General features: G+C 27.3%; 1 protein-coding gene across 8 annotated transcripts; it reads right to left on the bottom strand.

The window, feature by feature from the left end:
• Positions 1 to 1456: 1456 nt before the first annotated feature.
• Positions 1457 to 15756, bottom strand: LOC100642290 (GTPase-activating protein). Of its 8 annotated transcripts, none has more exons than XM_048409340.1 (16): positions 15638 to 15756; positions 14312 to 14432; positions 14082 to 14188; positions 13919 to 14009; positions 13528 to 13684; positions 13223 to 13410; positions 12735 to 13070; positions 11477 to 11678; positions 11170 to 11388; positions 10964 to 11088; positions 10754 to 10885; positions 10141 to 10182; positions 9958 to 10064; positions 9615 to 9858; positions 9210 to 9551; positions 1457 to 9046 (listed from the first exon to the last, which is right to left on the bottom strand). In XM_048409340.1, exons 1-16 carry the CDS (start codon positions 15690 to 15692, stop codon positions 8500 to 8502), a joined length of 3015 nt encoding a protein of 1004 aa, XP_048265297.1. In that variant the 5' UTR covers positions 15693 to 15756; the 3' UTR covers positions 1457 to 8499. The 8 variants fall into 8 exon arrangements, 7 of the variants coding, with proteins under 7 accessions (XP_048265297.1, XP_012168523.2, XP_048265298.1 ...); XM_048409342.1 differs by having other exon boundaries at positions 8970 to 9046; positions 9210 to 9265; positions 9343 to 9551; positions 13919 to 14188; XM_012313133.3 differs by having other exon boundaries at positions 13919 to 14188.
• Between the last annotated feature and the right edge of the window lie 6652 nt (positions 15757 to 22408).

The raw sequence follows: 22408 nt of genomic DNA, 5'->3' as shown, positions 1-22408 counted from the left end.
ATGTAACACGTTTGTAATGTTTATTACAATTTAGTACATAAATATTAAAATTAAATAATTTTAATATTCCTAGTAAAAAATTAGACAATTTACAAATTACTAGCAAGAAGTAATCATTTTTGTATGATATAAGCAAATATTAACATACATGGTGATTTATTATCGAATATTATATTAATTAAGAACTTATGGATGTATGTATTCTAATAAGAAATGTTAATGAATCAAATTATAAAAATATCTCTGATTAAAAGCAAAAAGATTTCAATCAATATAACTATATTAAAGTATTTTATTAATTTATTTAATTATAAAGTCACAAATTTACTTAGATTCATTAGCAGGAAATATTAATTTATAAAATAGCATATTATTCATACTATTGTAACGTACAGGATACTTATTTATCATATTATCCAATACTCTTGACAATATATCATGAAATATAACAAGAAATGTAAATTACATGACCATAGTACACACAATTATTAATAAGAGAAATTCGACAGAGAAATTAATAAACATATGTATATTACAGTAAAACAGACGCAAAACAAATATTTCTGTATATGATTACAGTAAATGTATATTATGTATATATATAATCTTAATAAAATATAATAAGTGGATTCATAATACTTTGTTATATTTCCTATATATAAAAAAATTCTGGTTTAAAAAATATATTTTAGTCAAATGTTTGTGCAACTTTTATTGTAACTTAATACTAAATGACTTAAAATTTGTAAAATCTATTATATCTTTATTTTAATTTAATTTTGCTTTAATAATAACCTTATATCCAAAGGAGTAATAAAAAAAATGTCAATCATAATTCAGTTTATACTATCAGAATTTTAAAGAATGTTCTATGTTTTATGAATAACATATATAAATTATCTTATGATCAAAATTTTACCAGCTATTTTTAGGGAATACCTTAACATGGTTTACTTTACTAAATATACATTAAAGGTACGAGATCAATTTATATGATATAAAAAGATTAATGTTTATTAATTTTTCTAATATATAACACTTCTTCCCATACTCTCTCTCTCTCTCTCTTTCTTAATTATTTGGTTAATTTTGTAAAAAAAAAGAAAAAAGGACGATCATTTCTTTTTCTAAAAATGTTTATTAACTATAAATAATTTCAAGTAATATGAGAAAGTCTTATTTTTTGTATAATTTTATTAAATGTTTAATGATTATTATGTAATTATTATGTTTTATGAGTATGTTCTTTGAAAAGAAAATTCTTTGCATTTATTAAAATGTGTAGTATATATCTTTTTAAATAATGTAATTTGAGAAAGGCCAAAATATTTGTTACAGAATGTTGATTATAAATTTTGTACTCTCAAAGGAGTAAATTATATAAGATTATCACAATTACATGTATTTTTTATAACAATAAATGATATTGATCAGTTATAACACTTAACAAATTGAGTAGGGCATAAATAAAATTTTATTAAGAGAGCAGTCTTATTTATATCCACATAAGAATATTTTATAATTATAATCTTAGCAACCTTATTAAATGTTTAAATATTAAAAACTATTGAAACATATATAGACAAAACTACAATTTTAAGTCATTAAAATATAGTAATAACTATTTACAAATTTTATATGTATAAAAATATATTAACAACAAACGTATGTAAGAAAATTCTTTTCATTTATTTAAAATAGATAGTATACAAGGTGTACCAGAAGAAAATTTAACTTTATCAGCATGTTAATTTGTAATTTAAAAAGATCACACGTTTTAAAAATTCTTAGTTCTGTTTTGATGTCAATTTTGTTTACTCTGTATATCAAGTATCAGTATAAGATCGTAACTATTGGTGACTAGTGAGTTCACTCTGTCTCTAGATTTTATATTTGTGTAAATATGCATTTTTAAATATACATTTCCTTGAAAGATGGATAGGATGATATGGACCAATCTTATGGCCACCTCAATCACCTAATTTAAAACCACTGAATTTCTCTCTTTGTGATTACATGAAATCACAATTTCAGACAACCGATACAATATATATCCAATGCAAATAACAGTATTAAAAATTAAAAATCGCAGATACAGTAGCTATATACATTACAAGGATGACATGCTGAACATCAGCTGTAGAATATAAAAGTGAAGCAAGCCAAGAAATGCATTAAATATGAGCAGAATTTTTCTTTTTAACTAAATCAATAATGGATGAAAATCTGTATGAAAACTGTATACGATCTTCTTGATTCAGAATAACCTACTAAACATATTAGTAAAGTTGTATGAATTTCTCCTGAGACACCCTATATATCCATTTCCTATATTTCAAATGTAGGGACATCTTTACAAGAATAAATGCAAGAGATATACATCTGTTTTACAAATCATATACATTAAAAAAAAAAAAAAGGAAAAAAGAATAAATTAGATCAAAAATTTTATAAAGTTTAACAAAATATGTTAATATAATTATATATAATATATATATATATAATTTATAATTTTATACATATTTTCCTTTAATAAATTACATTAAGATACAAAGGCAAATTTCAAAATCATCGCTAAAACACTATTTATAATGCCACTATGTACAGATTAAATACTACTTGTATTGATTTTATATTTGATACTGTATTGTATTATTTGATTTCAGTGTATAAAAATTATTATTACCTAATATTATGTTTTCCTAATATTTGAAGACGACATATGTTTTGCTTATTTTCACAAGCATTTAGAAATTAAAATTATACAAATACTATTAATTGTTAAAAGCATAACATAAAATAGAAGTACTATAATTTTATAAAAATATAAACGAAACAATAGATCAATTAAAAATATATTGTACATATGCAAATGTCTTAATGAATATTGGTCATAATATAATATTTCTCTAATAATGAGATTGCTGATTTACTTTATCGATAAAATACAATTCGCTATCATACTTATAGATATATATATTTCTACTTTTTTTTCTTTTTTCTTTTAAGAATAAAACATAAATAAATAAATAAAAAAAGTTTTTATTGATGTGAAATGTCATACCTTGTAGTGCATGATAACAAACTATAGAAGTAATTTAAACAATCCTTGAAATATTGCTCATTGCATATTTCTATTAATAATTAAGCCATTATAGAACTTATGCAATTAATTCGATGAAAACGCACACATAAATAAAAAAAAACCCCTTGAAGGAGAGTCAACAGCATATAAAATAGGATCTTACAGTATATTTAGTTTAAGTGTTTTGTTAACATTCAAATATGTTTGTATAAAAAATATTTTTATTATACAAAATGATAAATTTTTCCATGATGTTTTGTTTAATAAAAAAAAGATTGAGTTAATTTATTTTATGTTTGATATTAGATATTAATTTTAATCTAACAACAATAGCTTATCTGATTGGGAAATTATTGTGATTAATTTTGTGAAGTTATACACTTGCAAAAGCAATTTGTATTTAACAATCAGCATGCGATTTAGCAATGCATTTAGCAATTGCTTAGTTATTATTATATTACTACACATTTGATATTATTATTATTATTTTTTTATATTATCATTTACTGTAGAATTATGTGTAATTGCACATCTACTATAAAATATTGCTAGATTTGATCAGTTTAAAATATACGGGGTGAGTCATTTTAAGTAAAAACAGTAAATAGTTTTGTTGGTCTCAATGACAAACAATTTAATTTTCATGCAAAATTATATCAATGAAAATTCCATTTACTAATTTTTGTTTACATTCATGGTCGTATGTTTCAGCACTACAATATTACTTCTAAGATAAATTTTTTAAATTAAAATAATATGTTTTTACTATTGCAGCATTATAATTAATAAATATAATCTTATGGTTCATTGCATTTGCAAATTTTCTTTTGAAATATTGTTGTGAAAAACGTATTTCATTGTGCTTTGTTTCATATTTTCACATATTTTTTTAACAAATATTTTTCGTTTATAATATCACCTATGCTAAAACTTAATTTATGAACATCTCTGATTGAGTGGGAATCTATTTATATTAAATATTTTGTAAAATAATATCAAGATACAAGTATTTAATTATCAATAATAAAATCAACGAGGCATATATTTTGTACAAAAGAAACATTATAGATATATATGGAGAGTATTGAAGGGGAAGATGTTTCATTAATAAAAAAAATAATTGTATAAAATATAATTTTGATATGATTGCATTGTATATTAGACATTTTACATATGTGCATAAGTATTAGCTAATAATTTAATGATTAACTTGATATTTGTTGAATGTTACTTTCTTGTGAGAGAGTATATAATATAATTTTAAAGAATGTAGTCATCACATGCTTCAAACGTTAACATTCTTTAAGTTATATTAATAAAATGATTTTAGTGAATTAATTAAATAAAGTTTTTTAAAAATTGTATAACGAGAGTAAATAATAAGGTAATAGTACTAACTTTCGTTTGTTAGTCTCAAGGAAGAATAAATAAGCATTCAGGATGATTCTAGAAACCAAGTCATACAATAACTTTATTTTAACAATGAACATCATTTAAGTGACATTCAGTGATTTGAATTAAATTTTTAATACTACTATAAGCATGAGTAAAAGATATTTATCATGAGCACTGATTCCATGAAAGGGCTACCTATTAGAGTGTAGTAAAAAATCTCGTAGGCATAGTAAATAGGCGAAAAATAGAATGATTAGAAGTTCTCCTATTAAGACATAAGTTGGTCATAAGTTGTCTATATCTGTGATATTCATAGCAAACCTAAAATGAATGGCAAACGAAGGGAAATAATGTAAACAATTATAATTATTTAAAATCTTTAAACTGTCCTTAATGACTTCAAAAATCATGACTAGTAGTATAAATTTTTGTAGTTCTAACAATTCTTATTATACAGAGGGTAATTCCAAATATAAATCACATGAATCATTGCCTGAAATATCATAAAACTTTGAAACACACAAAAACATAACATATAATGTTCACATTCAAATAATGAGCATATTGTTACAATTCTAATATTTATTTGAATCTTTCTGTTTGTAACTATATTCAGGAATTTATGTAGAAATGAGTTCACAATTTATGAGAATTACAATTAAGAAAAAAAGGAGAAACAAACAAATAAAATATTTTAACAAACTGTTTTTATCACTCAATATTTTTATCAAAAAATATATTTTAAATTATTTTTCTGTATTCAGTAGTTCAAGATATTCAGAGAAATGTTCTCATCTTCGATAAGAGAATGTAACAACATTTTCATTTCTGCAGAAAAAACAGAATGTGTCGTATTAAATATTTTTTAAAGAATAATGTCATACAAAATATTTATAAGAATTAATAGTTATCATTTAAATGACGTATCTTGTAAGAGAAACTCGAGAATACGTAATTATACATAAGTCATATTGGACGTAATTAGGTAAATTCCGGATTTTTACAGAACAATTTTATTATTTTTCACAAATAGACTCCTATCAATAAAATTTTTATATAATATTTTTAAATTTATGTTTTAAATTTAGTTTAAAAATTGCTTTAATTTTAATTAGCCTAGCGATTTTGATGCAGTACTTAAGTACAGTTTCACATAAGTTACTCTTCTATTATATTTATATTTCATTATATGTATATTTTCAATTAAAAAATCATTTTAATCAATATGAAACAATGCATATTTTAAAATAAAGTAATACAGAGGGAGAGAAAGAGAGAGAATATGTTGGTATGGAGAACATTTTATCATTCCTCTTTTAACTTGTCAATAAAAACATTCAATTTGTAGAGAATAAGTTGAGTATGCTTATGCTCTGTTTGATTTGTAATGTTCAACTTGTGTCTACTGAGTTTATTCTTTCTTATTCCCAGATATAGTTGTAGTATGGCTGCTCTGACGTTTGTTGCTAATATATTAACTTTTTTATATTATTTATACTAATAGTTTTATTACATTATAGCCAACCTTTATACTATTTTTTATATTATTTATATCACCTGTACTAATTAAAAATCAAAAAAAGAGATGTTTAATGCTGATGAAGATTTGTTTAAATAATGTAAATCATATTATTATAATTGATTTAATACAAATAAATAAACAATAAAGTGAAAAAAACAGGTAAATGTTTTTATACAAAAATTTGCATAATTAACGTAATTTATGCAAATGTAATTGATTAAAACCGTTAGTTAGCTAGTCAGTGTCTATTCATTACAAAAAGAAGTCAGAGTGATCGGATTTGAATTGATTTGAAAATAAGAAGTCATAAAATATACAGACCCGTGCTTAACCATGGCATAACAGTCACTGTTTAGTGCAAATGCAAATATTTATAGTAATTGAAATAAGACATTCAACGATGAACGTTAGATATTTTCAATTGTGTTTATTAATATCTAACAAATTATTCGCTATCTGTATCAATTTTTACAACATGCACAAATAAGGAGACTTTTTAGTAAATAAGTACATTAATGTAACGAAACAATTGAATATTCAGAATTAATTTATGATAAAAGTAACCTAAATTAATAGTTTGGAAACAAAACGATTTTAATTAAAAAAACGGAACGATTTTAATAAGAAACAAGAAATTGCACCATCGAAAGAAGAATATATCCCAAAAAATTAACTATGTAATTGTTTTCTATTTTACTTATTTACGTTAGAGACAGGCTGGCCCACTTTTATTTGACATTTTATTGATATTAAATTACGATATTGAACCAACAATACGTTAAAACTCTTCTTATCACAGAATAAAATGTAGTTGCAAACAAAACTGTTAGTAACTTTGAAATATTTAAACATGGTATAATAGATAAAATTTGAATTAAGAAAGTCTCTTGAATAAGAAATTCTGTCATAATGTGATGAAAACTCGATGTTGTTTTTATGTAAATTAAACTTCAAAATTCAGCAATACTACATGTGTGTAAAATTGCGCTTGTATAAGATATTTGAAATTATGTATAATTGAACTATATGTTATAAATGTATTTTTTGTACTAATTACTAATGCATTTATCATTAAGGATGGAACATATCTTGTCTTGTTTACATGTACGTTTACTGCAATCCAAATAAGCTGCACTGGAATACTTAACCCTTTTCTAAAGGATTGATTGAGAAGAAATTATTGGATCACATGTTTACTGCAAGATAAAGTACTAGTAAGAGCTGGCATTTTGATTTGTACTTTAAAAGGATGTAAAAGATTTGAAATCAATAATAAAGATGTGATTTGGTGAGAACTTGACTTTGGTGTTTTTGGAGGAGATTCTCATTTTTCCCTTCTTTTTTTTAAATGAATTAATGGAAAATGCCACGAGATTTTTCTAGCTTAGCAAAAAATTCAATTAGCTTTAAAATGTAAATAGAGTATATATAAATGTAAATTCTTGAGAACATAAACAAAACATATTCAGGTGACATACCATGTTAAACTACACAACAAGCAACAGATCTTCTGACTCTTCATAAAATTGCAATGCTGACCAGAATATTTTTTTCAAAAACACATGGTTAATGTTTAAAATTTTCAACAGTACTCTGTGATTATTTTTATTCGCACTAATTTTAAGCAAGAATTTCAATAAGTTTTGGTCTGTACTGTGAGGTACTTCTAGCAATAGAAAGATATAAAGGTGGAAGAGTATAAGTGAAGTGAGATTCAAGGATCTGAGAATTAAATTAAAATCTTGAATAAAAGATTTAAATTGGAGAAGAAATAGATAATACAAATTTTTTAAAATTAAATTACAATCTTGATAGTTATATACATATTATATTTAGAATGAAGACTTTATCTTTAGTTTAGGAGATCTTGAACTAATTTAAATTGGTCATTGATATTGATATATTGGTTCTGAACAGTTATATAAAAATAACTTTTAGATACGAATAATTTCTGTTTTAGATCATTTTATCATGTCATTAAAACAAAACAAGTACTTAAAATCTAACAATGACTCACCCAACATATTGGAACTATAGTAAACACTTAAACTTCATTTAACCTTTCAACAAGCAATGCATAGTATGAAATCTGATTTTTTTCTTATGTTACTGCCCAACAAACATTTTGTGCCATATCGATTGTGCTTAAGGCTATTTTTATAAATAATTTAAAATAATTATGAAACATTTATATTTTGACTTAATATATAAGAAATAACTTTCTAAACGATACGATTTTCCATTTCATTTAAACGTCGTTTCAATTTTTTCAAAGCATTGAAAGTTTAAAATATTTTTCTATTCCAAAATTTAACAGCTCGAAGATTACTGTTATATACACTTAAACTCCATATACTGTATACTACTGCAAGAAATATAATCTTGTATGATTTTAATGAATTTAAAGACTACAGTGTGCCTTTAATATAACATGAACATATGAGACATCTTAGAAAACTTTATAGGAACATGTTTTCATCTTCAAAATTTAAATGAATTAATTAGTATGCTCATTCAAAGAATTACAAGATATATCAGGTTTGTCACCTTTGAACTTTGTTATTGTGCATTCCTTTAATATTTTGGTATGGTCATAGCTATTAAACTTTCTTGATAATGTATTAGAAATAGTAATTCCATCTGTTGCTAAAAAACTGGAACTATCTAAAATTCTATTGTTTTCTAAATTTACATTTTTTTCAGAATTATCTGTCCTAAATGTATTATTTAAACTATGATCAAACGTGTTGAGATCATTTTGGATACTTCTAATAGTATCAGTAGTGCTTTCATATCGTCGTACTAAATTATTTTCGTTCTCATACCTACGATGTATCGAGCCAGAATCTAGACGTTTTCTAAATGTTTCATCGTATGATCGTTGATCCTCTATTCGCCTGGAAAATCCGCTGTCATAGCAGTGATCTGTTTCTACATAGTGTTGATTTAAACTGTCTATTTCATAAGCACGTTTCGTTAATTGACTTTCGAATCCAGCTCTAGCAGCTAAATGAAGGTAATTATCATCACCAATTGGAGCTTGCCTACAGTTATAATAATTTTTTAAATATATCATACTATATATTAGATACACAAATAATAAAGTTCAATTATCATAGTGAAATAGGAATTAGAAAATGTCACATTAACTGTCTAATGTGTATTATTGTTCTAATGTCAAAGAATATATTATTTTAATAAACTTACTTGCTTCCATATTTAGTATCGCGCGCCAATCTTCTAAAGTAGGCTCTATGCTCGTGCTGTAAAGCATATGCAGCTTCTCTTAATGTAGTTAAAGTTTTAAAACAAGAGGGCACATCTTCTATAGGAGACCCACCTCCTGGTAAAATACACATGTCATTAGCCCCATAAACAGCTTGACATTCACACGCACTCATTAAACTTTCAAGTCGCGGCATATTCGTAAATATTAAAGAATGTATTCGCTGCAAATCTCTATCTGGATCTAGAACCATACGCAATCCAGCTTCCACTCCTGGTGATACTTCGCTGCATCCTAGAGCAGTTTCTGCTACTGCTTTACAACTATAAGCAATATTTATTAATGATCGAAAGGTATATTGATTCAAATTATATTAAATAACGTACCAAAGCCAATGACCATTAATATATGCACTCGGATGATATTTTTCTAATCGATTGCTATTTGTACGACAAATTTTTGTTAAAATATCAATCCATTCTTTTTCTTCTACACAATTTCCTGCTTGAACATATAATGCCCTTTGTGATTGAATAATTTGAAACATGTTTTTCATCTTAAAAGAATCTTCTTGAAGTTTTTCAACAGCTAATATTTCTTCAAGCGGTATTTTACATAAAGGTTCTTTACCTGTGAAATGTGTTATCAAACATAATTTGATAGAGCTCAAAATAATAAGTTTAATTCTTCAAGAATACAATATTTTCAAAGATCAATGTATTCATTCACCTTTCGTTTTTGAATAGGTTAGATCCTGTGTAGTAAGCCTAAAGTATCTTTGTTTAAAATTTTTCCGACCAAATCGTTTTCTACCTTGTGCCCTTTTAATCATTACTCTGTAATTAAGCAACAATAGTGACAAATTTATACTATGTGAAAATTTCAGGCCAGAGATAAGGTACTATTACAAACCTCTTCTTACAATCAGCAGTATGCATGAAGAGAAAATATATTCTATTATAAATGCTTTTTATTAGCAATAATTATATTTATGTGAACAAAAAAATATTGTTATTTAACTTGCCTTGTTAAAATTAATATTTAACGAATAGATAAGGAAGTAATATATGAACGATACATTTATAAATTTTTAATTTTTATCATAATTATTATAGCTATTTTTAAGTTATTTGCCCGATGCGGACAAGCGGATTTATTTGCTTAAATACTGCGCAAATATGTAGTTCTTCGCGGCTATTACTCGCTCGCCTGAATGTCACAATACTTGTAAATGTTTTAGCAACACAAAAAAGGATCGAGATAATTAATTTTCATTTGCCGTCATCTGGGTCTGCCCACTCGTCTGCGCTTTCTTGTGTAATTCAGTGTATTAATGAAATGTCCAAGAAATGTTTATGTAACAAAATTCGCTCGTCTGCATCGAGCTTAAATGTTCATTTTTCAAGTATATGATAAGAAAGAATAAAAGTAATAGATGTAATATAAATAAAGTATATGCAAAGTATAAAATAAATAAAGTATAATATAAATACAATATGCTAATATAAAAAATCATTAGACATACCCTTCTTTCAATACGATTGGTTGTTCTTGCTGAGTGCTTGTTCGTTGTTTTGCAATACCACTGTTGCTACTAGTTGATATCAATTCTAAAAATTGCTTAACTGCTTGTATATGTCTTTCTGTGTAAAATTCTCTGAAAAAGTAATATTTAAATAATAAAAATCTATCTATTTATAAACTAAATTCCGAAATGCATTTATTCCTAATGTACCTATATACGCATTCCATATATTCTTCTTTACAAACGCTACCAGCTCCACCTCTACAACTCACTAAGTTTCCTAAACTCTGAATTGTTTTAGAAATTAATGTTAACGTTCTATTAGTTTGAGAATCCTAGAATAAATAATAATATATCTTAATTTCACTATAAATCAATATTGTTGCTTTTCTTTTTTTTTTCAATGACAGTCTTACAATTTGTTCAGTAGTAATATCAAATAATCTTGGACCCAATATTGCAGGTGCAAAAAATCGTAAAAAAATAAATCCACTGATGACTGAATATCTTACTTCCTTATTTTTTGGGAAATGTGTCGCTGCAAGTTCTCTTAAACACCAGAACATTTCGCACATTAATGGTGGACATCGTACACCAGATGTTGTAATAGCAGTAAATACCCTCTCAACATATTCCTATTAAATTATAAAAAAAATAAAGTTGTTCATATTATTCAATACAATAATAAAATGATAAGGAAAATTAAATTTGTATTTTATATACCTTTAAATTCGCTAAATTGGTTTGAATTGTATTTGCATCCTTTACTCTTGTTGGATCTATTTCGCATGTCTTTTTCTCTAAGAATACTTGTTCCATAGCTGGTCTAAGTGTACTATGTAAATAGTGAAGACCTGCTAATCTCATACCTTCATCCATCATTTTACTTACTAACGTATTACCACGAAATATTGTTGTTGGGTCACTTTAATAAAAATCATAAATTACATTATATCAAAAATCATAGATTACAGTATATGAATAATATATATGGTATTTCTACCGGATATATGTGATATTATTACAGAATGCTTCGAAACATGCGGGTACAAAAATAAATTTAGTGATAAATTCGATATACAAAAATAAAAAAGAAATTCATGAAACATATGTTCAATATAGTGTTTCCGAGTTACAGCCAGTTTTATTTGTAAGTTACCTTCTGTTTATAACGAACCAATGGACAATATTAAGATACTTTGACACCATATTGAAGGCAGTTTTCAGCAAATCCAAACAGTACTTGTCAATTCTGAACAGGTAAAGAGTTGTGTAAGATGTGTAGGATGTAAGAGTTGTGTAGATAACAAGTATAGAGCCTTATTTGAGCCAAAGGTACTCACTTTGAATAATTTCTATGAAAGTAGGTAACTGGCATAGCAAAAACACAAATGTAACTTGAGAACGAGGTAATATTGGACATATATTTTTCATGCTAGTATATTGATGTTATATCCATGTTTTGGAACATTCTGTATATAGATACGCAAGGTACATCTTAATAGCTTCTCCAGATACGTTCAATAATCTAACAAAAAAATGTTATGAACTAAAATTAATTAGTATTATATCAATAACAAAATACAGTGCACGAAAATTGTTAAAATACTATTTCTCAAATAAAAGATTCGAGCCACCCAGTGGTATAGATATTATACGTTATTACACTTAACATAAGCAACTTTATCCGATTTTCGAATTAGTCTTTAATTTTTTATCAAAGTAAGAATGTTTTAACGTTGTCCTTTATTATTGATCAAAAGCTCACTAATTTTTGTTCATATCTTTTTATCTGTAGTTATCTGTAGTGTTTGAAAAATCAAAACAACTGCTACGATGGACACTTTATATATATATTATATAATAATGACTTTTATGAATTATATAATATATATAATAAATTATAGAATATTATATAGTAAAATATGAATATAATATATAAACTATTAAAATTAAGACTGCATATAACTGATTTACTTACGTTAATTTAGAAATTTCATGACTAGCTAAAGCTCTCATTACAGAAACCAATTGTCCATAATGTACTAATACCCTAACCAATGGTTGAGCAGCTTCCATTTTACTTGCCACAATTTCTCCCAAAATATAAACAGCGGATGATGTTATTGGTTGAATATTGACACTTTGTAACAGCAAATTTCTTAATCTATCATACATCGCTGATTGAAAAACATGATCTGCTGTATAATGTATTTTTAACCGCAAAGATCCCAAGCCTGGAACTGCACCAGGTGATGTAGAACTGTTTGAAATTTTACTTGGGCGATGTTTTACTTGTCGTGGTTGTAAGAAGTACCTGTTAGTAATGAAAATATTTAAAGATAGTGACATAATAATGATAATTTATTGTTATAAAATCTCGTAAAATTTTATAAAATTTTTTAACTAAAGAAATTTAAAAAAGCTAGCAATAAAAATCATTTATCTGAAAATAAATATAAAAATTACCATGCAGTTGTTGTATTAGTTGGCTGCTTTTGTAGTCCTTTTAAAGTAACTCTAACTTCACCAAGAAAAGCTGGTTGCTCTCCCATACCAGAAGATGCATGCCATAAACCTACGACAACCTCACCCACTTCTCCACGTTCAAGAGGATAATGAGAAATATCCTTCTCTTTGGATTCTGTTATTTCTGGCTACGAATAAAATTTAAGACATAAATAATTATTCAAATGGCACACAATTTTGTACAGCTGAAATATAATTAAATGATAGTAAAATAAATAGATATTTCATAAATTAGTTAATTTTACCTCAAAAACAAATGTTTCATTAAAGTATGGAGATATTGTTTTTTTTTTAATTTTTGTGCGTTTTAATACTTGTTTACCATTACTATAGTTAACCGTAACAGTTGCAAATGGATCACAACCACTATTTTTAACAGTTAATTCACTACATTCTATTATCCTATAAAAAGCAATTATGGTTATTATCATTAGAAATTTCATCTCGGTATATAATTATAGAGTGACTTAATCTATTCCAAACATTATTATCTATGAAACAGAATTTTATATAAATACACATACAAACACACATACACATATACACACGCGTGTACACACACACATAGCAATTATATATTCAATGTAACAGCATTTAATAATATTCGTTTTATAACTATTTAATGAACTGAATTACCTTACTGTAAGTTTAGGTTGAGCGTATCCAATTTGAGGTTGAAGGGCAAGTTCCAAATGTGCTTTACCTTGCACTTCAGAATCAGCATCAACTAGTCTCAAGGGAAACCAATGTTCCTTATTATGATACGTTGCTAAATCTTCTCTTTTTATTGCTACCTTACCCAAAATTTTATCTTGTTTTAAATGTCTATCACGGTCATAAACATAAATGCCAAGATAACGAAATTTTCTAGGTACTTCAAATTGAAATTCTTCTCCAAAAAATGGACTACATTAAAACAGAAACGCTTAAATTAGTTACTTGCTGAAAAATTCAATAGGACATATGTGTGTGTATGTATATATATACACACACATATCAATTTCTAAGAAAAAAGCAAGTAAAATTTACTTGAGAGTTCTTTCCATTGTTGTTGTTCTAAATATTTCTTCTTGATCAAGAGATAATACACAATACACGTCCCTTGCACCAGGAGATCCATGGCTTCTGCTTTGTAAATTTTTCACCTCACCTAAATATGATTGACCAAGTACTTTTTAATAAGCAAGATATTTATTATTTATAAATTAATAGAGTTAACTAATTTCTCACTTACAAAGTAAACAGAATTTTTCTATTTCCATAAAAACAAAAAAATATAAACTCTACTGCAATATCTAAGAAATTATGTTCTTACAAAATTAATTGACAAGAATCTTGTTTAATTGAATTAATTTTTTTAATAATCAGTGGTGAAATATTTAAACAATTAGATATTAATAACAATTGATTAGTAGATTTTTAACGATTAATAAATAATGAGAACAAAATTTATAAAATAGATTTATAGATCTGATTAATTTAAGTAATTAATGATATTAAGCTTATTTAGTAATATCTCATTACAAAATTCATACATTTTATTGTATATTAATAAAAAAAAGTCCAACTTGTAAGTAATGTATTATAATAATTAATAAAGATAATTGTATATCAAGAAATGCATAAAATTGGAAAAGATACATAAGTAATTAATAATAAATTGAAAAGATACTAAGGAAATATTTATATTTGGCCTATTCAAAAAGAATATTATTTTTGCATAGTAAAGTCAAGTTATTTCGCTCCAAGACATAATGAATGTAGCGAATAAGACGCTATATTTTGTTTTCTTAAATTTATACTGTCATACTAACGTGTATAAAAACTATGTCATAAGCAAAACAACAATAATTCTTGATATATTTAGGATAGAAATAATAAAAGGGCGAAATTTATAATTGCTAATCATGTGTGACGAATTTGATTAATATTTTTATATTAAAAAGTGATCTTTTATGATATCAATAAGTATAATCAATTCTTTTCAGTGTTAACTAACTAGAAGCATATATTCGCACAGGGACAACGGTGCGTGGGAGTCGAAAATGTACGCTTACGTGTGTTGATCATTAAAGTTTAGCAGAGATACCACTACCATATGATTGTACAACAGATTTGTCAAGTTCATACATGAAATGATCAAATGACCTATAATATTATATTTTTCATTGAAATAGTAAAATCGAATAATCGAAGAAGTCGAGTTGGGTGACAAACGGGTCCCAAACAAGTAGCACGCGTATAATAGCACCTCGAACTTCTTCAAATAACAATATCCTTGTAATATCAACACATGATAGAATTCGTTGGAGTTTCACATTCTTAGTAAACGATGTTTTTAACAAACTTTCGTACCGATTTTAATCTTTAGTCTTTCTTCAACGCGAACTAGGCGCGTCTCTTCGGCCATGTTACCTCCATGACACTACTGAGTGAGTACATGAACAGAATACAAGGCGGTACGTTCATTCTGTGAATGGATTTTAAACAGTATCGTGCTAAGTTATACGGGCGCCCAATCTTAAATAATATGCACGTTGATAATTTTTATAAAGATTTGTGATAACGGTTAATTGTAGTTAATAGATGAATAAATAGGGAAATCTGACAATAAGAATATAAATGATGAATAAAATTTGATTACTAATTCATCGGTATCTGTTTAAAACAGATACAAATAAATTGAAGATATTTGTCTAAGAAACGTTTTTCGTTATGAAAATAATAAACGTAAAAGTTATAAAATAGGTAATACTATTTACTCGTACAATGTTATATTTATTTACGTTTTATTAATTATCTATATCATTGAAATTTTCAAATATGATATACTATTATATATTATATAACATATATATTATGTTACATAAATTACAATAAATTACAATGGGAGAGACAATAAGTATTTAAATTTGCTTCCCTCCCATGATAAAGAATATTTAACGAATATAATTATTAAAAAAGCTCATTCTGTTTACATGCCTTATCTACGCAACCAGTGCATATATGTATGCATATATATGTACGATACATTTAAATGGCATATTATAATTTTTCAGTAATCAGACGAGTTATAAATATAATGAATTGTATCACATATTTTACACAAATACATTATCCATTCATTATTGAAAAATACATTAAACATTTAATAATTAAATATATTTTCTTAGTCAGTAGTAAAACAAGATCAAAATTACATGTTTCGCATCTCTTATAAATATTATAACAGTTATTAATACGATTGTCCTAAATATTACATTAGGTATGTAATATATTTTACGCTATATTTATTATTCTCAATTATTGTTCCATCGACAAAGGAAGCTAATTTGTTATCGATGGAGTAAATTGACTTCAATATTTTAATTTCAATTAAGAAATTTCCACTGTTTTATAAAATATTTCGCGTTTTTATAATTTTCGTTGTTCCATTGGGAATTACAAGTAAATTAGGTAAATGGTACAAGCGAGTGCAAGTAAATACGAGCAAGTAAGTGAATTATTAACGAAAACCAAACAAATATGCAAGTTGGGCGTTCACGCGCGAATAAATGGTCCAGGTATTATAGAAATCGAGAATTGTGAGAAGGAAGGAAGCACATCTACTGAAATAACGAAAGAAGATGTTCTCGATATACCAGACTGCATAAATATTAGAAGACATTTTGATACAAAATCATACGAAAGCATACGAAAGCAAATTTATTCTACTTATCCAAGTTTCAGAAAGTAACATTTGAGGGATTGTACATAGTTGTAAAAGTAAAGTTGATGGTCAATGTTCCTATGTAAATAAACGCTTAAAAGTGCCTGGATATTTGTCTATCATTATCATCGTAACCGCATACGATAAAATATTATTACAGGATTAAACCAATTTTTAAAGGCCAACGATACAATCATAAAACTTTGTAACTCGTATATAGCTGCCAAAACTTGCCGATGTATCTTATCATGTATTTGGCAAGCTCTCTATGCTCAGACTCTTTAATTTCTGGATTATAAGTCAAACTTCTAAATCGATAGATTTCTGATGTCGAATACCAAGTATATGTATAGCATTGTACATATATGTACGTACGTCTTTTAACAGGCAATTTAAACTAATAGCCTGCTGATTCCATAAAAAAATACCAAGCGCTGTTTTCTAATTATTACTTCATCGTTAATTCGTGTACTTTGATCAAATTCAAATACAAATGGACCAAAGTATTCGGATGCTTATGGGTGACAGTGTATGCAGAGTAAAATTACTATTCCTATGATTCGCTGTCCTTCTCGTCGCATCACTCTTGGCCACTATCTATACTCTATCTTTATTTCAATGCGTTAAGTTTGTCCGCCTGTCGTAGAACGAGAACAAACCTCTATGTTGGAGTATGGTTAACTACACTCGTGTAAGTGGTGAGCCACTTCCTGATGGCGCAATAGCCCGTTTCCTCTCCTCTGCGTTTCTCTTTGCTCCTCACTCTTTGTGGAACTCTATAAACCACATTGCTTTTCCACTCCTCCTACGTCATTCTTCTTTCTCGTCTTCTCTCTTACTTTTACGTCTTGTTTGACTTTTCTCTTTTACTATAATTGTTGTACAAACACAATGAAAATATTGATAATGGCAGACACGATATTAATAATAATTAATTATTCTTTGTATATAATACATTATATATATTATAGTATTTATATAAAATAATAGCGAATTAACGTATATTATTATTTCCGGTATTTCTAAATCAATACAAAATAGAAAAGAATAATGCGTTACTAACGTCGGGATATATAAATTTCACAATTTTTAAATGGGCCATTAAAAGACGTTCAGAGAAAAATAAATTCCAACATGTTTCTCCGTAATGTTATTAAACGAAGAACTAATTAATATCCAATGCACAGTGGCTACAAAACGTATTCAGCATTGGCACGTATCTTTATTTTCCAATGAAGCGTCTTTCTTTTCTTCTTTTTCTTTATTAATCAGATTCTACATTTCATTTCCAAAATACGTGTCAAGTTTTCATAGCCGTACTACTTGAAAGTACTACTCGATGATACGAAATTTTATATATTTGGAGTCAATTTATTATTAGGTAAATTCTACGATAAATACGGTGGTACGCCGTTGAATTAAATAAATAATAAACTTCTGTCATTATGTTGAAACGATCTTCACATTTTTACAATGCAAAATGAAATTGCATTTTCTCATCTATACCAATTTATGGTGTTTTTAAATGAAAATAAACTACACAAAGGCGAAAAAGTTAAAGTTGTGCATTCTTTTATGCTGGAAAAGTTATAGCAATTTTCATTCATTCAGTCAAGCAATTATTTGTATTCCTATATTAGTTAAGTTTATGTAACGGTTTGTTATATTTGATGTTTCATTTGTGTGAAAATTTGCTCATATGAAAATATGTATATCGGGCCTTGTACTCAGTATCTACGGCTAATTTTGTACGATAAACGTATATAGTCATACCGTATATATTTACAAAGCTAATACGAAGAAATGGTAAATATTAGTAAACAGATTACAATGTTGTTTAAAAGTTTAAATATGAATAAAATAGAAATTCTAGTAATTTCATATTATTCGGTATTGTGACATGGTGTTTTTCAAAAATAACAAAACAGCCGATGGAAGTTAATTATAAAACAATATATGCTGTAAAAGAATTACATGATAAAATACGATTGGTAGATTCGGATTAAAAGCTTTTAAAGCTAAACAGCATATGAGTACCGGCTAATATTTTGCTTCCATTTCCATGCAGACTATACATTTTACAGAACGGAAGAATAATTTTTCATTGTCAATGCGCGAGCATAAGTAGCCGTTCTCATGAAGCTTACTTACCATGGCGTGACTCTTGAGCAAATATTTCAAACGTGTTTTTAAATACAGATATTCAAATTAATAAAATAAAACTGTAGCTCAAATTACAATCGGGTAGCTTACATTTTAAACATTCCAGGCATTGCATATTGCGATATTCGTAAATAATTTAAAATAATTTTACGAGTAAGTAACTAGTTAGGTAACATTAAAAATTGTTACATGTTTGTTACGTTATTTCGTAAAATACTAATTTATTTTCATAGTGAAACAATAGAAAGTTGCCAGTTTTTGGCTCTCGCTTCCATATAAATATAAAATTGTTCGAAACGATACATCTACTGGTATTAAGCTCTTCGAAAAGGTATAATTACAGGCTGTAGGACAAGAGGTAAGAAAAGCTGCTCCTACAAGTTACAGTGGAAACACAAGTTAGTGAATTCATAAATATGTAAAAAGTTAAGTAATATAATAATTCTCCTTGCGCGTTATTTGTTTTAGGCTTTTAGGTAGCGGCACATGAGTTAGAGGACAACTCAAATCATGTTGTTGTTTTGCCTCCGAGTATCAAGATCGTTAGGATACATGTAATGTAAGAATAAATAAACTCCGAGTAAAACGATGTCGCCGCTACGTGCAACCGTCGAACAAAGACGAATTTGAATTTTCCGACTCTCCCCCGACCAGTACAAATAAGCAGACGCGATCGCAAGGAAGAGTTACAGTCAGTTGTCGATCAGTTATCAACCAGTTATCAACGAATTATCAGCGATCTAATTAACGAGTTATTAACGATCCTATTTTACGATTTATACGCTGTACGAGCGTCTCAGCGAATATAGTCTGTATATTAATTTATTCTTTTAAATATATTCGACGATTTCAACAACAAGCAATAACATTTAATAAATCCCATGATCAACCATCCTACACAAGTCCTCTACGTGCTCTCCTCTTTTCCTTTTTATCGTGAACATGAATTATGTTTTATGTGAATATTACAATAGTTTGCCACGAGAGCCAAACTTCATAACTGTACTACACTCGTAAAATCTGGAAATTTGTTTAAATTGTGGCAGTATGATATTTAAATGGCGAAATGTGGCACGTATGATATTTAACGCTAAAATGACGTTAAGATAAGAGAGAAATGGATATCTCAATTTCACCTTTAAGATAGCTAAGTACGATGAATTGTGTAAAGTATACAAAATTATAATTGAGCTAATGTATGCGTGACATAGTATAAATTACCCTTTAATTGGACATATCTATGATTTCTAATGTAATAGGTAAACTACGAATATTTACGCAAGTCCATATGTCTTTAAGAATAGAATTGAAAAGAAAATTGTTTTATCCATTAACCGTTTTAGTGCCAGGGATTTTTAAAAGAATCCGTGTCGGATCGTGCCATGCGGCGCGATAGCGCTTCGTTCATTTATTTGAGAGAAATGCCTTTTTTTCGCTTATGCAGGTGGTTTACGATTATTTGAAAAAAAGTAATTACGAGAGGAAACTCTGATATGACTCGCGACGAGCTACATTCGGAAACGAGCGCGTTGAGAATTGACGATCCTGACCAAACATCGCGACACAGTTCATTACAGTACGCGAACAGCGCGTTCGCGTTGCGTGGCGCTGAAACGGTTAAATATTGTAAAATTTATTTATTATACTATGGATATTTTATATATATATATGCGTGTGTACATATTGTGTGTATATTTGCATTTTCAAAGTTTCCTATAAAAATCCACAGTTTGATAATAAGTTAAGTAAAATCTTAATAACTCAAACATAATCCGGAATTTTATTAGTTCGTGAAATAATAAAAATGAATGTCACTCGACTCATTTATATGGAAGGAAAGACCAATATCTAGATCATCCGCGTGCATTCAGCATAGATTTCATCAAAATATTATCATTATTAATATTACGTTATTTATTTTAAAAAAGTTAAGGAGATTAATTAGGTACCGTTAGTTATAGGAAAGAACAATATGAACAATTAAGTGAACAAAACATATGCTAAGTCGATTGAATATAGTTTGAAAGCAGGATACAATTCCTTTCGACGAATATACGGAAAAAGGAGATGCGGAAGCTGCACACCATACACAGTTTAGAAGCCACATTTTAGCAATTCGATAAATTGAAGAACCGGGAGAAGTGATCATGTTGCAAATATTATTTATTAAATTTACTTTCGATGTCGCAGTTATTAATTTATTATTTATTTATTTATTCTTAATCCCGGAGTTTATACAGGGAGGTTGGTAACTGGTGGTAACTGGTTGGTAACAAGCGGAAAGGGGGTGATTCTACGCGAAAAAAGAAGTCGAAAATATAGAATAAAAATTTTTCGTTTGAGGCTTTGTTTTCGAGAAAATCGACTTTGAATTTTCGCTCGGTACGCGTGCACTTTATCACGTCTCGTTATAACGGAACTCACTGTAGATCGTTGTCTCGGTGGATATTATCGCAGTTTAATTTGTTTTTGCCGTAACGGAAAATTAGGAATACATAAGGAAATAAAATGAAGTAATCATAAAGTTTATTATTACAAAAATTGCTGAAAATGTTGCCCATTCTGCCGAACACATACTTCTGCTCTTCTAATTAAATTTCTATGAACACTTTCTAACGTATTCGATCGTTTTAAAGTATGAAAGGTTACAATAATCTTTTCTTTCAATTACTCGCAATCCAAATTCTATTAAATTCAAAATCGATTTTCTCGAAAACAAAGTCTCAAACGAAAAATTTTTATTCTATATTTTCGACTTCTTTTTTCGCGTAGAACCACCAATTACCAACCACCCTGTATATTGAAATAAATGAAAAAATACCGTGCGAACATATGTTCTACGTACATTAGTATCTCAGTTATGGATGATTAAAGAAAATATTCAAAGTTTTCGCCTCGTTTCCGTTTTACACTAAGGATATTCCTTAACACTACCGCAAACCTATAGGGTGAGATAGATCCATTGCAATGAGAAATAAATCCATTAGATTTCTGATTTTGAAACGTTTAAAATCTATTATGTATTTAACGCAAGTGAGCAATGTATACGATCTACGAAAAAAGATACAGGGGATGGAAAGTGGATTTGAGGCTATTTGAAAAATGCGCGATATTTTCAAGCGAACATGAAACTCAATGTTAAAACGTGCAGTAACGCGAATTGAAGCACAAGGTGAACATTTCTTTAATTATCTATCACTCGAAAAGTAAAGTTCGTAAGACGTATATTCATTTTTATGAATGCTTTTTTACCT

The sequence above is a fragment of the Bombus terrestris genome, chromosome 10, assembly GCF_910591885.1.
Source record: "Bombus terrestris chromosome 10, iyBomTerr1.2, whole genome shotgun sequence".
Lineage (NCBI taxonomy): Eukaryota > Metazoa > Arthropoda > Insecta > Hymenoptera > Apidae > Bombus > Bombus terrestris.
The sequence above is the reverse complement of the archived record's forward strand: the minus strand, read 5'-3'. Positions and strand labels throughout refer to the sequence as shown.